The sequence below is a fragment of the Nomascus leucogenys genome, chromosome 6 (genome assembly GCF_006542625.1).
Source record: "Nomascus leucogenys isolate Asia chromosome 6, Asia_NLE_v1, whole genome shotgun sequence".
NCBI classification, from domain to species: Eukaryota; Metazoa; Chordata; class Mammalia; order Primates; family Hylobatidae; genus Nomascus; species Nomascus leucogenys.
The window spans coordinates 88,056,087-88,073,931 of NC_044386.1; the positions used below are offsets into that span (position 1 = coordinate 88,056,087).

The 17,845-nt window shown below is 50.0% G+C and overlaps 1 protein-coding gene across 2 annotated transcripts in view; it reads left to right on the top strand.

Moving 5' to 3' along the window:
- Positions 1-14,749, top strand: part of CORO2B (coronin 2B) — a 151,612-nt gene extending 136,863 nt beyond the window's left edge. For both annotated transcript variants that reach the window (XM_030814650.1, XM_030814651.1), the window contains exons 6-12: positions 800-916; positions 1,433-1,537; positions 2,089-2,185; positions 5,574-5,686; positions 6,020-6,110; positions 6,289-6,428; positions 12,781-14,749. In XM_030814650.1, coding sequence (XP_030670510.1) covers positions 800-916; positions 1,433-1,537; positions 2,089-2,185; positions 5,574-5,686; positions 6,020-6,110; positions 6,289-6,428; positions 12,781-12,912 — 795 coding nt within the window. In that variant the 3' untranslated portion in view covers positions 12,913-14,749. The remainder of the gene's footprint in view (positions 1-799; positions 917-1,432; positions 1,538-2,088; positions 2,186-5,573; positions 5,687-6,019; positions 6,111-6,288; positions 6,429-12,780) is intronic.
- The last annotated feature ends 3,096 nt before the right edge of the window (positions 14,750-17,845 follow it).

A 17,845-nucleotide genomic window follows, 5' to 3' on the forward strand; every position in this document is an offset into this window, starting at 1 on the left:
GAGGCCCAAGACAGCTCAGTTAAGGAGGCACTCCCTGATGAGGCAAGTTGTGGAGCAGTGATGGGCATGAGTCTCTTGTCCTCCTGAGCCTCAGTTTCCTCACCCTCAAAATGGGGATAATGATTTCTTCTGAGAGATATTGTTATGAGGATGAAAAGCAATGCCCCTGGTGAGAGCTCCTGGAGTGGAGCCCCCAACTGGACTTGGTGGAGGTTGGCTCCCCTCTTGCTCCCTGTTCCCCACCTTCTCTGGGAAATGGCAGAGAAGGCATCTGTGGAGCCATTGCTGCACAGTGCTTAGAACAGTGTCCTGTGGCTGCTGTAACAAATGCCCACAAATTAGGTGGCTGAAAACAACAGAAATGTATTCTCTCACCGTTCCAGAAGCCAGATGTCCCACATCAAGGTGTCAGCAGGACTGTACTCCCTACAGATGCTCTAGGAGAAAACCCATTCTTTGCCTCTTCTGGGGGTTGCCGGCTCCTGTGGCTGGTGGCCACATCACTCCAGTCTCTGCCTCCAGGGTCACACACCTTCTCCCCTGTGTGTCTCTGTAATCTTACCTCTCTCCCACAAGGACACTCATGATGGCATCCAGGATCCACCTGGATAATCCAGGGTAATCTCATCTCCAAATCCTTAGCTTAACCACATCTGCAAGTACCCTTTTCCAAATAAGGAAATAATTGCAGGGGCCAGGGCTGAGGACATGGGTATATCTTTTTGGGGCCACCATTCATGCCACTGCAGAACCCACATGTTGGGGACCCTGGCTCACCACCTCCCTCTGTTCCTACCAGGAGGCCAACTGCAAAAACCACAGAGTGAACCGGGTGGTGTTCCTGGGGAACATGAAGCGGCTCCTCACAACAGGGGTCTCCAGGTGGAACACAAGACAGATTGCCCTCTGGGACCAGGTCAGCCACGGGGAGGCCTGCTGGGTTTGGGCTAAAGGAAGCATCATTGCCTCGGAGGTCACTTCCTCAGAAAGTCAGGACCCTGGGCCCACACACGAGCTTCTCATAGCATTCCCAGTGGAGAAATCAGACAGAGACCTCAGAGGCCAAGCTTGGGTACAGAGGCTTCAAGGAACAATGTCGGCCACACCTGCAAGATGTTCACCCTCTTTTTCCAGAGTGGGGGCTGAGCTCCAGAGAGATCAAGAGACTTACCTGGGGACACATAGCAAGTAGCAGGTTTGGGGACAATGAGAACAAGTCCCTTGCCTCCTGTTTGTAAGACCCTTTCCACTGCCCCTGGCTGCTTTTCGTGACAAGAAAGTCAGTCTTGCCACCACCCATAGGACGGGCTTTTTAACATCCAGGGGAGGTCTTAACATAAAGTAGTTGCCATCCTAAGAGGCCTTCCTGGGATTTGGGGAGGGGCATGCCATCCTGCCTGCAGAGAGGCTGAGACCAGCTCTTTTCCCTCAGGAGGACCTGTCCATGCCCCTGATCGAAGAGGAAATTGATGGGCTCTCTGGCCTCCTGTTCCCCTTCTATGATGCTGACACCCACATGCTCTACCTGGCTGGAAAGGTAGTAGGAGGTGGGGGAGGGCCCGGGGCAGCCTGTGGGAGAGCCCTGCCCTCATTGCACTCCTGCACCTGCCCCACCCCCTTGAGAGTAGCCAGCCTAACCTTCCAAGTTCCCGGGCCTCACCTTTCCCATCCACACCTGCCCTCAAGTCTGACACTCATTCTTACTCAAGTGTCTGCTACCAAGAATTCCTTCAAAGGTGAGCCGGAGTGGGCTTTTACATTGGAATAAAGATCACAGCCTGCAGTGTATTCAGTGATGAATGATGGAATTTGAGATACCCGCAAGGAGATCCTTGGTGAATATAGCCTTATTTGTCAGAAAGGCTGTCTACACACACACACTCACATCGGCCCATCCACCTCCACCTCTCCACCTGCAGTGAGCCCCCTGTGGTGCACCCATTAGGAGCCTAGAAGCCAGGTTTCCTTGGTTTTTTTAACTGCCCATGAGGCACAGGGGAGAGCTGTCTTCAGCTGGCTCCTGGGACCAGGCCCTGCTCTGCCCTCCCTACCTGCCACCTTCCTCACCTCCATCTCTCCTGACCCCAGGGTGATGGAAACATCCGGTACTACGAGATCAGCACTGAGAAGCCCTACCTGAGTTACCTCATGGAGTTCCGCTCCCCAGCCCCGCAGAAAGGCCTAGGTAAGGGGCCCCGAGGCTGCCACGGCTGGTGTGCTCATGGCACGGGAAGACATCTGGCCCGTGGGTCACCCCCTCCCTTAAATGGAAAATCAGACTCAGAAGGCCACAGCACATGGGCAAGTTGGAACAGAACCTGCAAGAGCTGGCCCTGCTGCAGCTGTCACTGCCCACTGGACCGGCGCTGTCACCCCACCGTGCTCACATCCACCATCAGCAGCAGCTTGCCAGCATGTTCTCTGCGTCTGCACTCCTGATCGCAGATGGGGAGCCTGAAGCCCACAGTGGCTATGATGATGGTGGGAAGTGGTCCAGTGACTAAAGGTCAGAGTGGGGTCTAGGCACAAGTCCCTTCCTGAGCCTCTAGGAAGCCGGGACTCCCAGACCCCAGCAGCAGCTCTGTCTGTCTGATAGGGCAGGAAGAAGTTCCAGGTGTTCCCGGGACTGCAGCCCCAAGTTCCCTAGGCTCTCAGGCAGAAACCCAGAGAGGGCTCCGGGATTGACAGGGTGTAGTGAGTGAGACCCCACATTCTCCCACCACTAAAAGTCTTCCAACCAATTTTCCTTCCTTTCAAGTAACCTGGTAATGCATATGATTTACCAATTCTACATTTGGGGTCCAAATCACCCAATGAAACACCTATTTTCAGGCACCTCCCGTTCCCACCTCTGCGGGTGATCCTCCTTGGAGCTTGAGTCTAGCTTGCTTTCCCTGTGGGTCTGGTATTATGGACAGGGCCTGAGGGCCAGCTTCAGGGACATCGGTGCTGAAAGGGCCTGAAAGCCCACTCCAGTGACCAACAGCAAAATGGAAACCAAAAGATGTCCGAAGTCCTAATCACCATTCCATCAACTTTACCCTTCCCCAACTCTGTCATCCCCACCTCCTTCACTGTCACTCCTGCATCAAATAGTATAAAAATCAGCCTGGACTTTGGAGTCAGACCTGGGTTTACATTCTGGCTCAGCTGTGCACTTAATCCCTCTAAGTCTCAGTTTCCTCATCTGTAAAATGGGGATAATCAAACCTTCCCTGAATGGCTAATGTAAGACTTAGAGACCATATGTGCAAGGCACCTGGCAGAGCACTTGACTCCTCCTGCTTCTTCACATAGTTGTTCAACAAACAGTTATTGACCTCCCAACTGTGTACCAGACCCTGCACGAAGTCCAGTGGCAAATAAAACAGAACATGGCCTTACTCTCATGGAGATCACGTTCCACTGAGCAGGAGACAGGCAATAAACAAATAAAAATATTGGATGGGAGTGAGTTCTAGGCAGAGAGTCAAATGGTGTGCTAGAACAGAGAGTGACTGGGGGCTACTTTACCCCGGTGGTCAGGGAAGGCCTCTCTGTGATGATGATATTTTAAGTTGAGCTCTGAAAGATGGGAAGGAGAAAGAGCAGTCCCAGCAGGGGGAATGGTTAGTGCGAAGTCTCTGTGGCCAGAATGAGCCTGGCATGTTCTAGGAGCAGAAGGGAGGTCAGTGTGGCTGAGCATGGTGTAGACTCTGATGTAGCAGGAGATGGGGGGAGGGTGTTAGGAGACTGTCGGAGAGGTGGGCAGGGGCTGAATCCATGGGATGCATTAGCCTGGGAAAGGGGTTTGCATTTGATTAGGAAATCATTGTGCGGAGCATTCTTTTTCTTGAGTGGGAGATGAGACAACATGATGTGATCCAAAATGTTAGTTAAGATTGCTCTGGCAGCCAGGTGTGATGGCTCAAGCCTGTAATCCTAGCAGTTTGGGAGGCCGAGGCAGGTGGATCACCTGAGGTCAGGAGTTCGAGACCAGTCTGGCCAATATGGTGAAACCCTGTCTCTAAACCCTGTTACTAAAAATACAAAAATTACCTGGGTGTGATGATACACCCTTGTAATCCCAGCTACTTGGGAGGCCGAGGCAGGAGAATCGCTTGAACCTGGGAGGCAGAGGTTGCGGTGAGCTAAGATCACACCACTGCACTCCAACCTGGGCAACAGAGCCAGACTCTGTCAAAACAAACAAACAAACAAAAAAGGATTTCTCTGGCTTCAGTAGAGAGAATGGATTTGGGAGGGGCAGGAGGAAGACGGGGAAACCAGTTAGGAAGCAGTTGTAGACTTTTAGGCAAGAGAGGATAATAGGTGGACAGAAGGAAGACGGGGAGAACAGGATGAATCCAGATGTTTAGAAAGTAATGTCAGCAGGACTTGCTAAGGTATCTGATATGGAGGGGTGGAGAGGAAAGAAGCAGGAAGGACTCAGAATGACTCACTTCATCCTCATCCTCCTCCTCCTCACCTGTGACCACTATTGAGCATTTGCTGTGACGTAGGCACTTCTTGTAGACTCAGAAAAGTTAAGCAACTCACCCGAGGCAGGTCTTATCTGCTACGTAGCAGAAGCAGAACTCAGACCGAATCTGCTGGCTCTTAATCCCATTTGGGAAACCATTTCACCCCTTACCTCCAGCTCCTGGAATTCCTTTATGTGGAAGAGCAGGCTTCCAGCCCAGAGGAGGAGAGGCAGAGCCTTAACTCATATTCACAATACAGGGAAGGAAACGAATGTTGTCTGTGCTCGTCACGGTCCCAGGCAGTTAATGAGTATCTTGGAACATATTCTCCTGACCACGTCATGTAGGGCCACTGTTGTCCTCCTCGAACCAGCCAAGGAACTGGAAGCTCAGAGAGTTGTGACTTGCCAAAGGACTCCTAGATGGAAAGGGGGCAGAGTCAGGATTCAAACCCCATTGGTCTACCCCTAGATAGAGCTGTGCTTCTAGCACCACACTGACCCTCGTCCCCATGATAGATATTCAGCAGAGGCAGCTGTTAGGGACACGTGGCAAGTGAACCCACACAGGCAACATGTGCATACATTGTTGGTTCTAGGAGACATAGAACAGAACAGCAATCTTAGGCTGTGTCCAGACCTGTAGGGTGTATGGGGAATGGCCTCTGCCTCCTTTCTCTCTCAGGACTGGAGACACAGGAGGCTTAGGGATGACTGTTCATTTCAGAGGGTAATGGGCTCTGTGACCCTGCCCCTGCTGTGCTCTGTGACCTTGGGTAGCCTCTTGCCCTCTGACCTTCTCTGGACCCTCATCTAGAAAAGGAGTGGGCTAGATGCAAATGTCTCTGCAGTTTCTTCCAATTCTAAAGGGTCCAATTCTAAAGCGTGCACTGTGGTGAGGCAGGTCTGGCCCAAGGAGCTTGAGAAGTGACCACCCAGGGACAGACACTGATTGAAGGAGCCCCGGTCCACCCCCTGCCCTCTGCATGGGCCGTTGCCTCCAAACCTAAGTACATTCCTCAGCCTTTCCCCTGGCCCAGAACGTCATGGGGTGATGTCACTGAGACGCAGTTTCTGGGACCCCATGGAGCCACATGTGTGCCTGTTACAGGGGTCATGCCCAAGCACGGGCTGGATGTGTCAGCTTGCGAGGTGTTCCGCTTCTACAAGCTGGTGACTCTCAAGGGCCTGATCGAGCCCATCTCCATGATCGTGCCCCGGAGGGTAAGTGGGGCTGGGCTGGGCTCCGGGAGGGGGGCCTGCATCGCATCCTAGCCTGCTCACCACTGACCATGACCCTGGAGAAACCCAGGTGAGAGATGTGCTGTGGGCTGGGGTCTTCAAACCCAATTTGGGGTGAGGGGCATTCTCAGACCGGGACAGTTGGGTTTGCTCATGAGTGCAGTCGGGTAGTTCCAGGAGTGAGACACAGTGCAAAGGCATAGAGGCAGGAGAGCAGGTAGCGTGATTGGAGATCAGTAAGAAGAGTCTGACTGAAGAGTAGGGGTTTTCCCAGCAGCCCCCCATCTGTCCTCTCTTCTGCTCCTCCCACTGTAGTCAGATTCCTACCAGGAAGACATTTACCCAATGACACCAGGCACGGAGCCAGCACTGACCCCGGATGAATGGCTGGGAGGCATCAACCGAGGTACCACAGTAGGGACCTCCACAGAGCCCAGGAGGCTGCAGCCTTTGCCTTCAGCGCAGCTCACCCCAGTTCCCCTTGCCTGTCCCCCTGTTTGAGCTTCCCTCCCACCCAGCCTGCTGGACCATCACCTGACAATCCATGGGATCGTCAGTGAGAGCGTTTCCCTTGCCTTCTTTAGATCCTGTGCTGATGTCTTTGAAAGAAGGCTATAAGAAGTCCTCAAAAATGGTATTTAAGGCTCCCATCAAAGAAAAGAAGAGTGTTGTGGTCAATGGAATAGATTTATTAGAAAATGTCCCACCCAGGACGGAGAATGAGGTAAGGAATGTAAGTTATTACCTCCACAGGCCCTGGAAGAGCAAGACCATTACATTTCAATTATGGGCTTCAGGCCTTTAAGCCAGTTCCATTCTGAGACATTTTTCTTTCTGTGACAAATGCCATAAGTAGCCTGATATTGGCTTCTGATGCCTCTGACCCCAGTAAATAGAAGCTGGGATGTCTGGAGATATCGGTTCCCCACACCGCCCCCACACCCCAAATTCACTAACCCACAGAGTTATGCATCTCGTCATGAATTCATTTCAGAACGTTGCTGTCATTTGGAGTACCAGGAGTTATAAATTCCTGACTAACAGGGGCAAGCCTGGCCTCGTGTATCACAGCCCTGCCTCCCTCGCTGGCATTGCAGCAGTGCTGGAGTCTGACACTTCCAGTCTTTGTGGAAGAGACTGGGTGTTTATGAAGGTGCTCTTTGTACCACTTGGAATGGGAGCAAGCTCTTTTGGGGCAGCTCGGCTGGGCCTTGTCCATGTCCCCCAGCGGTATTTTCTTCCAGCCCACACCCCCATTCCCTGATGCCAACATGGTTTAGCTCAGCTGGGATTCACAGGATGCCTACTGTGTGCCAGACATAAGGCCCGATACAACTGAAATGGAGATGGCTGCATGACCCCACCTGCATTTGAATCCTGGCTCTGCCATTTCCTGGCTGTGACTGAGCAAGTCTACTGACCTTTATAAGTCCATTTCCTTGTGGTAAAATAGGGATATGGAATGCTGTGAGCATTAAAGAGACAATTCATAAGTGTCTAGCACTCTTCCTGGCTCATATTAAGTGCTCAGAGAAAAAGGTCAGCTGTATCAGCTATCTACTGCTGTGTAACAAATTACCCTAGGACTTAATGGCCTAAACCCATAAATGCTTATTAGCTCACAGTTTCTTTGCATGCCCGTGGCTGAAGGTTTCTCATGAGGGTACAGTTACACTGTCCACTGGGGCTGGAATCACATCTGAAGGCTCACTGTGGAAGGATCTACTTCCAAGTTCACTCATGTGGTTGCTGCTAGGACTCATGTCCTCAGGGGCTATTGGACTGAGGGCGTCAGTTCCTCCTTGGGCTGTTGGCCAGAGCTTGCCTCAGGTCCCTGCCGTGTGGACTCCTCCATAAGGCAGCTCACAACAGGGTATGTGAGCAGAAGAGCAAGAGAGGGCACCCAAGATGGAAGCTACACTCTTTCTGTCACCTAATCTTGGAAATGGTATCCCACCACTTCTGCCCTATTCTGTTCATTTGAAGCAAGCTATTAGGGCCAGCGCATGCTTGAGGAGAGGGGATAACATGGGGGCCATCTTAAACTAGACACTGCCTATACCACCAACTTATGCTATCACTATTTTTTGTTTTGAGACAGAGTCTCACTCTGTTGCCCAGGCTGGAGCTCAGTGGCACAGTCTCAGCTCACTGCAACCTATGCCTCCCAGGTTCAAGCGATTCTCCTGCCCTAGCCTCCCGAGTAGCTGGGATTACAGGTGTGCACCACCACGCCCAGCTAATTTTTGTATTTTTGGTACAGACAGGGTTTCACCATGTTTGCCAGGCTGGTCTTGAACTCCTGACCTTAGGTGATCCACCCGCCTCAGCCTCCCAAAGTGCTGGGATTACAGACGTGAGCCACCACGCCTGGCCCGCTATCACTGTTATTAATAAAAATAAGACCCTTCTTGACCTCTGGGACCTCACAATCTTAAGGAGGAGATTGGCAGGTAACTTGATAATTGCCATAAAATATGCTTGTATGCCATTGTAGAGGGATATTCAGGGCTAGATGAAATGATGTAATAAATGGGATTTGCTTTAAAATAACCCCTGAGGAAGTGGTGCAATGGAGGTGGGTGGCGGTAGAGATGAAGTAAGAATGGTCACATGGGCTGGGTGCGGGAGTTCATGCCTGTAATCCCAGCACTTTGGGAGGCCAAGGGGGGTGGATCACCTGAGGTCGGGAGTTTGAGACCAGCCTGGTCAACATGGTGAAACCCTGTCTCTACTAAAAATACAAAAATTAGCCAGGTGTGGTGGTGCGCGCCTGTAATCCCAGCTACTCAAGTGGCTGAGGCAGGAGAATCACTTGAACCCAGGAGGCAGAGACTAAAGCTGAGTGATGGGTACTTGGGGGTTCATGGTGCTATACTTTCTATTAATATAGATATATAACATTTTTCATTTAAAAATATTTTTAAGTGTTTTCTTGTATTTATTTATTTATTTATGTTTTAGAGACAGGGTCCTGCCCTGTCTCCCAGACTGGAGTGCTGTGGCACGGTCATAGCTCACTACAGCCTCAAGCTCCTAGGCTCAAGCAATAATCCCACCTTAGACTTCTGAGTAGCTGGGACTAGCGGCGTGTACCACCATGCCCAACTAATTTGTTTTTAAACATTTTTGTAGAGACAGGGTCTTAGTATATTGCACAGGCTGGTCTTAAACTCCTGGGCTCAAACAATCCTCCCACTTTCGCCTCCCAAAGTGCTGGGATTACAGTCATGTGACACTGCGCCCAGCTATTTTCTTGTTTTTAAAAGAACTCTACTTTTTGAAGATAGAGACACAGGGGTCATTGTGATAGCCCAGGAGGGCAATAACAAGGGCCTGAGCTCAGTTCTGGCACTGGGTCTGGAGAAGGCAGAGTTGAATAGTAGTTAAATCAAGCAATATTTCGCTATAGACTTGCCTGTGTGAATCAGAACTGAGAACCTGGAGGAAAAGCCTAAAGGGTCTCAGAGCAGACAAAACAGATACCACAATCTACACCAAAGTTGTGCATCTTCCTCGTTGGGAAGAAGCTTTCTCAAAGCCTGCTGACTGCCTTTATCCATAGTTTTAATTGTCACAGCAGTTTGGAAGCAGCCAATTAGAAAGTGGGGCTGTCAAAGGTGGACACATTGATCTAAGTGTGAGGAAACAACTGACAGCTTGATGCACGGGAAAAGTCCTACGATTGTAGAACTCAGTAACTTTACTAAAAATCGCTGAATTGTATGCTTAAAATGAGTGACTTTTATGGTGTGTGAATTACACCTCACTAAAGCGGTTTTTTTGACAAAAGTGGACCAAAAAACAATGCAAAGAAATTTTGAGAACTTGGAAGACACAAGAGTGTGTAGAGTCATTTAGTGCAAAGGCAAACAGTATGTCATCCCTCTCAACAGATGTAACTGGGACTGGTGGTTTGTTAGTTAACAAAAAATATTTTTTTAAGTTAGTTAAAGGAGGGAATCATGGCTGGGCGCAGTGGCTCACGCCTATAATCCCAGCACTTTGGGAGGCTGAGGCGGGCGGATCGCCTGAGGTTAAGAGTTCAAGACCAGCCTGACCAACACGGTGAAACCCTGTCTCTACTAAAAATACAAAATTAGCCAGGCCTGGTGGCGCACGCCTGTAATCCCAGCTACTTGGGAGGCTGAGGCAGGAGAATCGCTTGAACCCAGGAGGTGGAGATTGCGGTAAGCGGATATTGCACCATTGCACTCCAGCCTGGGCAACAAGAGTGAAACTCCGTCTCAAAAAAAAAAAAAAAAAAAAAAAAAAAAAAAAAAAAAAAAGGAGAGAATCATAAAAATGTAAAAATGATACCTACATTCTTTCTTTCTTTTTTTTTTTTTTTTTTTTTTTGAGACAGAGTCTTGCTCTGTCACCCAGGCTGGGGTACAATGGTGCAATCTTGACTCACTGCAACCTCCGCCTCCCGGGGTTCAAGCAATTCTCCTGCCTTAGCCTCCCAAGTAGCTGAGACTACAGGTGCCCACCACCATGCCTGGCTAATTTTTGCATTTTTAGTAGAGACAGGGTTTCACTATGTTGGCCAGGCTGGTCTCGAACTCCTGACCTCAGGTGATCCACCTGCCTCGGCCTCCCAAAGTGCTGGGATTACAGGTGTGAGCCACGGCACCCAGCCGATAGATACATTTGGTTTGTTGTTGTTGTTGTTGTTGTTTTGTTTTGTTTTGTTTTGAGATGGAGTCTCACTTTGTCTCCCAGGCTGGAGTGCAGTGGCGTGATCTCGGCTCACTGCAACCTCCACCTCCCGGGTTCAAGCAATTCTTTGCTTCAGCCTCCTGAGCGGCTGGGATTACAGGCGCCTGCCACCACACCCAGCTAACTTTTATATTTTCAGTAGAGATGGGGTTTCGCCATCTTGGCCAGGCTGGTCTTGAACTTCTGACCTCGTGATCCACCCGCCTTGGCCTCCTAAAGTGCTGGGATTACAGGCATGAGCCACCATGCCCAGCTGATACCTTCTTTAAACCATTTATTTTTGTTTTAAACACAAAACATGCCAGGTGCAGTGGCACCCCTCTAGTCCCAGCTACTCAGGAGGCTCAGGTGGAAGGATCGCTTGAGCCCAGGAGTTTGAGTCCAGCCTGGGCAACAAGGCAAGACTCTATCCCTAAAAATAAAAGTAGGCCGGGTGGTGGCTCACACCTGTAATCCCAGCACCTTGGAAGGCTGAGGAGGGTGGATCACTTAAGGCCAGGAGTTCAAGACCAGGCTGGCCAACATGGTGAAACCCCGTCTCTACTAAAAATACAAAAATTAGCCGGGCGTGGTGGCACATGCCTGTAATCCCAGCTACTCCGGAGGCTGAAGCAGAAGAATCCCTTGATCCCGGGAGGCAGAGGTTGCAGTGAGCTGAGATCGTGCCATTGCACTCCAGCCTGGGTGACAGAGCAAGACTCTGTCACAAAAACAAACAAACAACAAATAAATAAACAAATATAAAACATATACATTCATTTAGCATATTTTGATGCAGGACCAGGACCTTTTCTTCAAGGAGGCCCTCCCTGGTTGGAATCTGCCATGTCTTTCACACAAATCACACCTTAACTCTCATTTCCAGTTTCCGTTTCTTTTAGGTAGAAAAATAATTTAAAGTTCACCTGAAAGCAAAGTCCTAGTTTTTACAATGTTTTCCCTCATCTTTTTTTGAGACACTGAGGTATAATTTGCCTATGGTAAAATTCATCCTCTGTAGTGTGTCGGTTTAAGAGTTTTGACAAACACACACAGTCATGCAGCCACCATCAGCCAAGATATAGAGTATTCTCCAGTCTTTTAGGGTTAGATCTTCCACACCCAATTCAGCTGCAATTTTTTTAGTATCACCTTTATCAAGATTTTCTACAGCATTTAATTAAGTTTTTATAGAAACAACTCTCTTTTTGTGCTCATTTCATCAATTTATATTTCATTAAATTATGCAGTTACAATAACAAATGTAATTCACACCAGAAAGTTTGAGACCAAACACAATTGACTGTGGGTAACATTCAACTCAGGTGTGCAGGAGCCTTAAGGAGCCTGTTGCCTTCCGGGGCTCGGCATTTTGTGGACATCTGTCAATATGTTTTACAGGAGACATGGAGGCAGGTTAAGCTAGAGAGTCGTTGGGGTGAAGATCTACCAAGATAGCTGTACATGAATCCCTGACCAGTGCAAACTTTGGTATTCTTGTCATAGTTCCTCATCAGTAGGAAAAAAGCTAGATTCCATTCTGTATCCTGAGCCTCCTTAAGAAGAAAAAGATACAAAGCATTTTAGAAAGTTCTAAATTACCAACACAAGCTGGGCTTGGTAGCTTACACCTGTAATCCCAGCACTTTGGGAGGCCAAGGCGGGTGGATCACCTGAGGTCAGGAGTTCAAGACCAGCCTGGCCAACATGGTGAAACCCAGTCTCTACTAAAAATACAAAAATTAGCCAGGCATGGTGGCACATGCCTGTAATGCCAGCTACTCGGGAGGCTGAGGCAGGAGAATTGTTTGAACCCAGGAGACAGAGGTTGCAGTGAGCCAAAATCATGCCACCGCACTACAGCCTGGGCGACAAAGCGAGACTTTGTCTCAAAAATAAATAAATACATAAATTAGCAATAATAATGTAATAATATATGTAATACATGTAATAATACATCTATTATTATGTATTATTATACATCTATATTATGTATTATTATAGATGTAATAATTAATACATCTATTAATACAATGGTAAAGAAAAGCATTAAGTTAGGACCCAAAAAGGGACAAGCTTGGGATATTTGGAAAACTGGACTGTTTGGTCACTCCTTTTTCAGTGATCCTGAATCAATTAATGACGCAGGTTTTGTTTCCTACCTCACAAGGGAAAGTAAGAGCCGTGGACTGAGCTAGAGATGGGAGAGGTGCAATGGTGATGAGTGGATGGGGAGAATAAATGTATCAAGCAGTGGGAGGCCTGGGGGAATGTGAGGGCACGGGCGGCAGGCAGCTGGAGACTCACCTGGGAAATCCTTGTCTCACCTGCTCTATCCTGGGACCTCCTTGGCCCCCTCTCTTCCTCCACCCCAGCTCCTTCGAATGTTCTTCCGGCAGCAGGATGAGATTCGACGGTTGAAAGAGGAGCTGGCCCAGAAGGACATCCGCATTCGGCAGCTCCAGCTGGAACTGAAAAACTTGCGCAACAGCCCCAAGAACTGTTAGCTCCCCAGCTGGGCTGTTTTCTAAGCCAATCTCTCCGTCGTTTCTACTCGTCCCTTAACTTCTCCCTTACCAGTGACCCCAGAGACAGAGCCAGGACAGGAGCGGGGGCCAGCCTGAGGAACCCCGCCTACCACCTCGAGAACTGGAAGCCAACCTCTAACCTCCTGACCTCATGCTAATAAAAGTCCCCAGCTTCTCCTGGAGACCCCCCGCCGACAGCCCCTTTCCCTGCCACCCCAGGAGCCAGGCTTCCCCTCAGCTGGGTGAAGACTACAGACTCCCTGGGGTTGGCAGGGGCTCCATCTCAGTGGACCAGGAAGCAAGGGGGGAAGCAGGATCCCAGCTAGACTTAGAACTTGGACTTTTCCCCTGTGAGGGGGGCTGCCAGGACATCTCCGCACTCCCGCCTGGAGCTCTCAGCATCACTGAAGGTACCACAGTGTAAGTGCTGGACTGCAGACTGCAGTGATCCCTCTTTCGTCCCACCCCCTCTTCCCTCAGCAGCCCCGGAAGCCTGCCTCACCCGACGAGGGCAGCGAGCGGCCCGGCTCCTTTCTGTCTCTTCCCTTCCTACCCTCTTGTCTTCAGGGAATTCAGAGGATTGCTCTCCAAGGCCATAATGACCCCTTGCCTTCCCCATGATTCTCTTCAAAGCTCTTGCACACCCTTTTCCCATTCAATTTGTGAGCCAGGCAGGGTAGGGATTAGTGTCCCCATTTGATAAATGACAGAACTGAGGGTTGCAATGGGGAAATGACTTATAAAGTCACCCAGCAGGTCAACAATGGGCCCACGACCAAGACCCTGGGTGTTCAGACCCCAAGGCCAGGGCCTTTCCTGCTGCATCAGGATGCCAACCCCATTGTGGGCTTCGCCAGTGCCCAAGTCTCTATGGAGAATGAGAACTGGAAGCCACTGCTACCGTCTACCCAGCACCAGTAGTGCCAATGTGCCACACTGCCCAGTTGAGGCCCCTCACGCTCTGTGCCCCTAGATCCTTCAGGTCCCCACCCTCAGCTGTCACCACCACCCTCCCCAGGGGACTCCATCTGAGATGAGGCCTCGTCCTCCTGGAAGCTGAGGCTGAGAAGGGTGGAGCTTGGCCCTGGGGAAGGCAGACCAGGGTCTGATGGCTTCTAGGGATGCTCTGCGTGTGTCTCTCAGCACCGCTATCTCAGCCACTTTCAGCCTTATGCACGTAGAATGACCACAGCCACTCGCATCCATATAGCACTTTAAAGTTTCTGCAGTCCTTTGATACATAGGATCTCATTGAGCCTCATGTCTACTCCCTTCTGCAGATGAGGAAACCGAGAGAAGTGGCCCAAGGTCACGCAACTCTGAGATGCTACATTTCATTTGATCGTGTACACATTTTCTTTTATTCCTTCTTTTTTCCTCCTTTCATTTCCCACTACCCACAAAGAGTTTATAAACACTGTTCTCAGAAGAGTCACAGTTTGGGGTGAGATCTGGAAATCAAGAAATGGGTGTCCACTCTTTTCTTTCATTAGCTAGGATCTACTAGATGCATTGTACTCCATACCTGCTTTTCCCACGGCCGCCCTACGGAAAATCTCATCCACAAAGGCCAGGGCTATCCAAGCCCCTCCAGGCGAGCTGGGCCTTTCCTCTAAGAACCTCCATCCTCCCAGCCAGCTACAGTAGGGCCTCCTCACCCCGTACCCCACAGCTAGACAGTGTCAGCACTCATCTCCTCCTCCCCACATTTCTGGAGCTTTTTTTTTTCTTCCCCATTGACCTTTGTGGTCTTCTGTGATTATTTATGCTGCCTCCCAAGGATAGAATTGAAATAAAATGTTTTCAACTTATCAAACCTGGGCATAGCCATCTCATTTAACCCCAGTGGTTCCTGTTCTTGGTCACCATGGTACCTTGATGGTCAGCTCCCCACCCACAGCTCCTTTGCCTTTCTGGAATGACAACCCACGTCTGTACCTACAGATATAATTTCACACCTTCACTTATCTCAGCACTATTGACATTTGGGGCGAATAATTCTTTGCTGTGGGGGCTGCCCTGTACATTGTAAGATATTTAGCAGTATCCCTGGCTCCACCAGTCAGATGCCATAGCAACCCTAATCCAATTGGGACAACCAAAAATGTCCCCAGATATTGCCCAATGTCCCCTGGGGTGTCAGAATCACCTCCCGGTTAAGAACCACTGTTCTACCGCTATTCAATAGATGCTGCCCCGTGTTGGGGTCTGGGTGAGACCAACGCTCTACATTGGAATGGTATCTTGAAGTTTATCAGGCAGGATTCCACACACTTGACTCATTTGATCTTCATAGCAGCTCTAATTGGTAGGACCGATTATTCCTGTTTTCAAGAAGAGCAGTCAGGCCCAGAGTGGTGACATTTCAAGGTCACTCAGCCAGTGTAGTGGGGTATAGTGGGGGGAATACACAGGGACTGGGTCTTCTGAGCCAGAGCCAGAGAAGGTCTGTGTTCCCAGTCCCCAGCCAGACTCAGAGCTGGGCAGAGTCTGTTCTGGGAGGGTGGCCAGGGCCCATTGTGAGACCAGGGATGCTAGACATCCTCAGTCTCTCAGTAGTCCAAGGTTGTCTTAAATAAGTGTTGTCAGGCTGCAAAGTGAACAGGCACCTGGCAGTGTGTACCCCACAGGAAACTCAGAAGAGCCAGAGGAGAGCAGTGTGGGCCTTAGAAAAGGGGTGAGGAGGAAAGGATAAAGGGCTGCAGAGGAACAGTGGGCAGGACACCGGGAACGGGTGGTCCAGGCCTGGCCCTGCCCTCTACTAGTTGTGCAACATTGAGTAAGGCTTTTTTTCTCCCTGGGCCCCATTTTCTCCATCTATAAAATGAGGTGATGGGACAATTTCTAGGGTCCCTTCCTGGTATGTCATCCTAGGTTTCGTTACACTAGCAGTTGAGAGGATGGGACAAATCCCCAAGACCACCCATTGTCTAGCACGAGTGATTAAAAAAAAAGAAGAAATTTATTGGGAAAAAGGAAGCAAAGAATGGCTTCCTACAGGACTTGGGTGCAGAAAATCACTTTTTCTGAGGCTCAGGGATCAGGTGAATGGATAAGGTGATCTGTCTCATATGTACCTCTGTCCCACCTAATCTCCAATACTGAGCCCAACGCGGTGGCTGTTTATCATTACTTATTATGGTACACCGTCTAAGGTCGGGCTCGAACTTGCTTTCTGTCTCCCCGCTAGCCCATTTTCCCAACTGCATTTGTTGAATAACTCATCAATTCCCCATTGGCTGGCTGTGCATCCTTAATTTCTTCATATGTTATATATTCCATGACTAGTCTGTTACACTGGCCCCTCTGCCCGTTACACATTGTGAATTACATTGCCTAGCCCAACACATTGCTTTAATTATCATAACGATGTAGGAGGGTGCCATTCATGGCTCTTCGAACCTGTCCCCACTGCCATGCTCCCTACCAGATGTCTGGTCCCTTCTTTTCTCCAAGTAAGGATACCTTAGGCTAAACTTCAGACCCTTCTCTTCTATGGAGATGTCCCTAATGCCTTTACCATCAGCAAGAGTATCCTCCCGCGTGTGCCTACAACTCTTTATCCCACCCCTGACACCTAATCGAATTTTCAATTCAGTTTAAGACATACCAAGTAGCTGCATCTATTTAGAACCAGGTGCTGGGAACCGTGACATGAGAAAGAACAAGCCCTGCTCTTGAGGGGCTCCAGCCAGTGGTCTATGTATAGGCATCATATCATCCAGCAGGACCTGGAGCCCTTGGAGGCTGGGATGAGCTTTATCCTAGGCTGGGTTCAGTGTGGAGTGGGCAGTTTGTTCTGGGATTGGACGACTCCTGGGTTGTCTTCCAGCCAGCCTCCTGAGATCCCAAGATGGGCTTGGGCATTTTTAGACTCTCTCCTGGTGCTGGGCAAACATCCCAGACTGCCAGTGGACCGTGCAGAACGTGGCTGCTTCTTCACTGTGGGAAATGACTTCATGTTGAAAACACCCCCACCTCCCAGCCCCCGCCCCCCAGCCTTCCTGCTTGGAAGGGCTGCCGTGATGGGGGCTGCCTGGAGCAGAGGCACTTACCTCGGCCACAGGAAACATTACCAGATCCTTCTCCTCCCCCTGGTCAGCCTGCACAGGGACTGTAGGGCTATGGTGCAGGGAGGGGAAGAGGCCTGCCTGGGATGTTGGCAGAGGCTCCTCATTCTCTGTGTATGTGTGTTTCCTATTTGGGAACAACCTGCAGCCTGTCTTTCCTTGGAAATTTAATTCAGTAACAAGCACAAATGGGTCAGCCTTACTCAGAGAAAGAAGGTGAGTGTCTAGAGATCGGATGAGAGTAGTTCCAGCAAGCTCCTATCCCAGAGCCCCTCCCTTGCATCTGGCTTGTCACACTGCCCAGAATCCCCCCATTAGCACATAGTTTCTTTGGGTTAAGCATTGCCCTTGCCAGAACCATCTCCATGTGCAAATCCCCCTGGGATTGGGATGCTGGTATGAATCGGGAGAATGGATCCAGCGAAGGGGACACGGGAACAATGAAAGACGGTGGGCCTCGAATGAGAGGAGGGAGGTAGGGACACTGAGCAAGGTCACAGTGATGACGGCGAGATTCAAGGACCAGGAGTTTGTAGAAACTTGAATCCAGCCAGCAGGTGGCAGATTCTGGCCTTCCTATCAAGCCCATTTTTTCTAAACTGGGTCCTTTTTGCACCTCCCACTCACTCCAGAATTAATGATCCAACCATAGGCACTGAGGCCTCATGGCAAAGCAGGCGCACACAACAGCCAGGAACCAAAGCACCCCAAGTGGAGAAGGGAGGCTTGAAGGAGGGCAGCCCAGGGACCAACTGTTTCCAAGGCACAGCCAGAGGTGGGCACGCACCTCACCTTCCTCCTTCCGGGGCTGTGGAGACCCTGCCTAGTCTTTTCTGAAGCAC